The sequence below is a fragment of the Mobula birostris genome, chromosome 1 (assembly GCF_030028105.1).
Source record: "Mobula birostris isolate sMobBir1 chromosome 1, sMobBir1.hap1, whole genome shotgun sequence".
Lineage (NCBI taxonomy): Eukaryota > Metazoa > Chordata > Chondrichthyes > Myliobatiformes > Myliobatidae > Mobula > Mobula birostris.
The window spans coordinates 153,433,465-153,436,565 of record NC_092370.1 but is presented as its reverse complement, the minus strand read 5'-3'; the positions used below and the strand labels follow the sequence as shown (position 1 = coordinate 153,436,565).

General features: G+C 53.1%; 1 protein-coding gene across 1 annotated transcript; it reads left to right on the top strand.

Annotated features, from left to right (window-relative positions):
• The first annotated feature begins 294 nt into the window (after positions 1-294).
• On the top strand, positions 295-2,202 carry LOC140200699 (uncharacterized). The gene has a single exon (XM_072264275.1). It carries the CDS (start codon positions 1,168-1,170, stop codon positions 1,609-1,611), a length of 444 nt encoding a protein of 147 aa, XP_072120376.1. The 5' UTR covers positions 295-1,167; the 3' UTR covers positions 1,612-2,202.
• Positions 2,203-3,101: the final 899 nt, after the last annotated feature.

Genomic DNA, 3,101 nt, shown 5'->3' with positions numbered 1-3,101 from the left:
AGGCTTTGAGAATAAGCCCCGAGGTGAAGTCCGGAGCTGGTGTCCCTAACGCATGCCTACATTGAGTTTAACGCTGACTGGCTGGCAAACCCTGCATGGGTCTCTGCCGTTCCTCTGGATTTATCAGCTGCGTGGAGCTGCGTTGCCTGCTACATGGGCAACAGCTTCCTCTCCAAATCGTACTGCCCAGGCTCGCTTATCACGTAGACAGCTGCGTCGCAACATCCATATTTGACCCGACCGACGGAGCCCCGCCCCCCCAGTAAGGACAACTGGAAGTAGGCAATAAACACTGGCTTAGCCCGAGACATCAACAAATACAACAAACATTAATTGTTGCAGCTCTGACTGGGTTCGCATTGCTGTGGCTAGATGGCTGTTTCCAGCATTTATGATGTTAAGGCAATGCACCCAGGATACAGTACCGGAAATGCGGCAACCGGAGGAAAATCCCCGCCTGATCTTTCACAAAACTGATGCAACTTTCGGGTATGCTTTAAAGGCCCCGAGCGCCACATCCCTAAATTTAGCCCCTTCTTCAGAGAAGGCCACATCTCGAGCTCAGTCTTTTCTCGCAGTTGCTCATCTAAGGTCCCAGGGCAGAGACTTTAGGAGCTCCGGTCAGAGTTGTTCTGGACATCAGCTGCCCCTCACTACACGCCGTTATCGCATGGCTGTGTGCGGCACCTTGACGTGCGCAGCCCCTGAAACTGAAATGGTCTCAAACGAGGCCTTTGACCAGCTGCAACGGCGCAGCACAGGGATGCCGTGCCGTGTAAAACAAAGACGGGGAAGAGGGAGAGGTGCTGTCTGATCGGAGACCCCCTCCAACCACCTGCTCCAGCGCACGACTCATCCGCGCCCACTACCGGGGCTGGATGCTGCCGCTTTAAGAGCTGCCTCACTTGCCCTCCCCTCCCCTCCCCAACCCCTCCTCCGGCTGTTTTGTTACAAACAGACGCTCCAGTTGGTGACAATGAAGACGGAGAGCTGAGGCAGCGAGCCGGTGTAGAGACCGGGGAACGGTGCGGACAGAGAGCCGCGGTTTGGGACCGTGCCTGGGACTGAAAGCGGGATCCCTGGGCACTGCCATGCTCCGGGCGGACCACAGCGCCCGCATCACACGCTAACTTCCACCCGACGACAACAACAAATGAGGAGGCAGCGATGAGGGACAAGGATTTCAAACCCGGCGGGGATAAAGGCAAGCCGGCCACCTTCACCGGCGACAAGGCGAAGATGGCGGCGAAAAGCGACAAGAAATGGGTGAGGCTGGCCACGGTGCTGGCTTACGTGCTCTCCGTCTCGCTGGCCGCCATCATCCTGGCCGTCTATTACAGCCTCATCTGGAAGCCGGTGAAACTGCCGGCCAAGGTCGACAGCAGCCCCACGACCGCCACCACACCCCGCGACAACCGGGCGCAGGAGCCTGCGCTGCACTTCACCGTGCCCGGCAGCCCGACCCAGAGCTGGGACGGGGGCAGCGGGCAGCTGGAGGCAGGGGGCGGCCAGACTGGGGCACCGACGCCGCCGGGGAACAGCCCGCAGACCGCCGAGCAGGCCCAGCTCACGGGGCCGAGACTGAACGGCACGGTGCCGACGAGCCAGTGAAGCCGGACCTACCCTTGACTGCACCGGGACACATCGACATCCTTCGGGTCTGGGGCAGACCCTCCGCTGCACCTCGGCAACTTCCAGCCACCGCCGCCCCCAACACGCCGCTCAGTCGCCGCACTCTTCACCTCGACACCGCGCCGTTTTATAGAACTTTATATAATAGCGTGCAAGGACTCCGCGCCGTGATAGAAGGCACAACCACTCTTTTAATATATTTCTAGGACTGGTTAATGTTAAAATATGGGCTGAGGATCGTTTTGTTTCGACGATGATTTGTCTAGCACGGGTTATAATAATTCATATTATTCCTACGTACCTCATGTAGTGTATTTAAAGGATAACTTTACATGCCTAATGCACAGGATATGATCAACCTCAGGTACATCTAGAGCTGTAAAATGTATCTACTGTTGTACAATCGTGCAACGGATCCCGGGAGCTTTGGTAATCGTTCGTATATTTTTAAGGAGTAATAAATGTTTCAAGAGCTGAATCGGTGGCGTTTTATGTGGAAGATCGCAGTAAGTGCTGCGGAGCGGAGCGCCGGTGATCAAGGGTTGAAATTCTCTTTTGTAATCGGGTTCCTTCCTCAACTTCCTTGCTTCCCAGAATCGATTTAAACGGGGGTGGGTGGGGGGGGGGGGAACAGTAGCGCCGTGTGTGTTTCTTTTAACGAATTACCCGGCCCTTGTTGATAGTATTTCATGTTCAGCTGTGGGGAGTGGGGTTCTTCACAGCTGGGCGCAAGGGGTGTTATACTGTATGTCAGTGATCTGGATTAATAGCTTTGTGGCCGAGTTTGTTGGCGATACGAAGATGGTTTAAGAGGCAGCTAGTGTCGAGGAAGTGGGGAGTCTGCAGAAGGACTTGGATTAGGAGAACGGGCAATGAAGTGACAGATGGAATACAGTTTAGTCATGCACTTTGGTAGAAAGAATAAAGCTGTGGAATACTTTCTAAACGGGAACCAGTTCAGAAATAAGCCTGCAGGATTCCCTAAATGCTAACTTGCAGATAAGAAAGGCAAATGCAATGTTAGCATTAACTTTGAGAGGACTAGAATATGTCCTCTGTAGTGCACTATAGCACAGAGGCTCTTTGGCCCATCTAGTCCATGCCAAACTATTATTCTGCCTAGTCCCATCGATTTTCCCCTCCCATCCATGTACTTGTCCAAACCCACATCCATCCAGCTGGTTCCATGCTCTCACCATCCTCTGAGTAAAGCTGTTCCCCCTCATGTTCCCCTTTAGCATTTCACCTCTCACCCTTAATCCATGACCTCTAGTGCTTATCTCATTTAATCTCAGTGGAGAAAGCCTGTTTCCTTTTTCCCTGTCTCTAGCCGTAATAGTTTTGTACAGCTCTATCAAATCTCCCTTCGTCCCTCTAATCTATTAAAGTTTTGTCTATAATTCAGGTCCTCAAGTCCCAGCAACATCCTTGTACATTTCCTCTATTCCTTCAATCTTATTGATGTCATC

Excerpts from the sequence above, each read along its gene's own strand:
- LOC140200699 (XM_072264275.1), top strand. The coding sequence starts at position 1,168 with ATGAGGGACAAGGATTTCAAACCCGGCGGGGATAAAGGCAAGCCGGCC.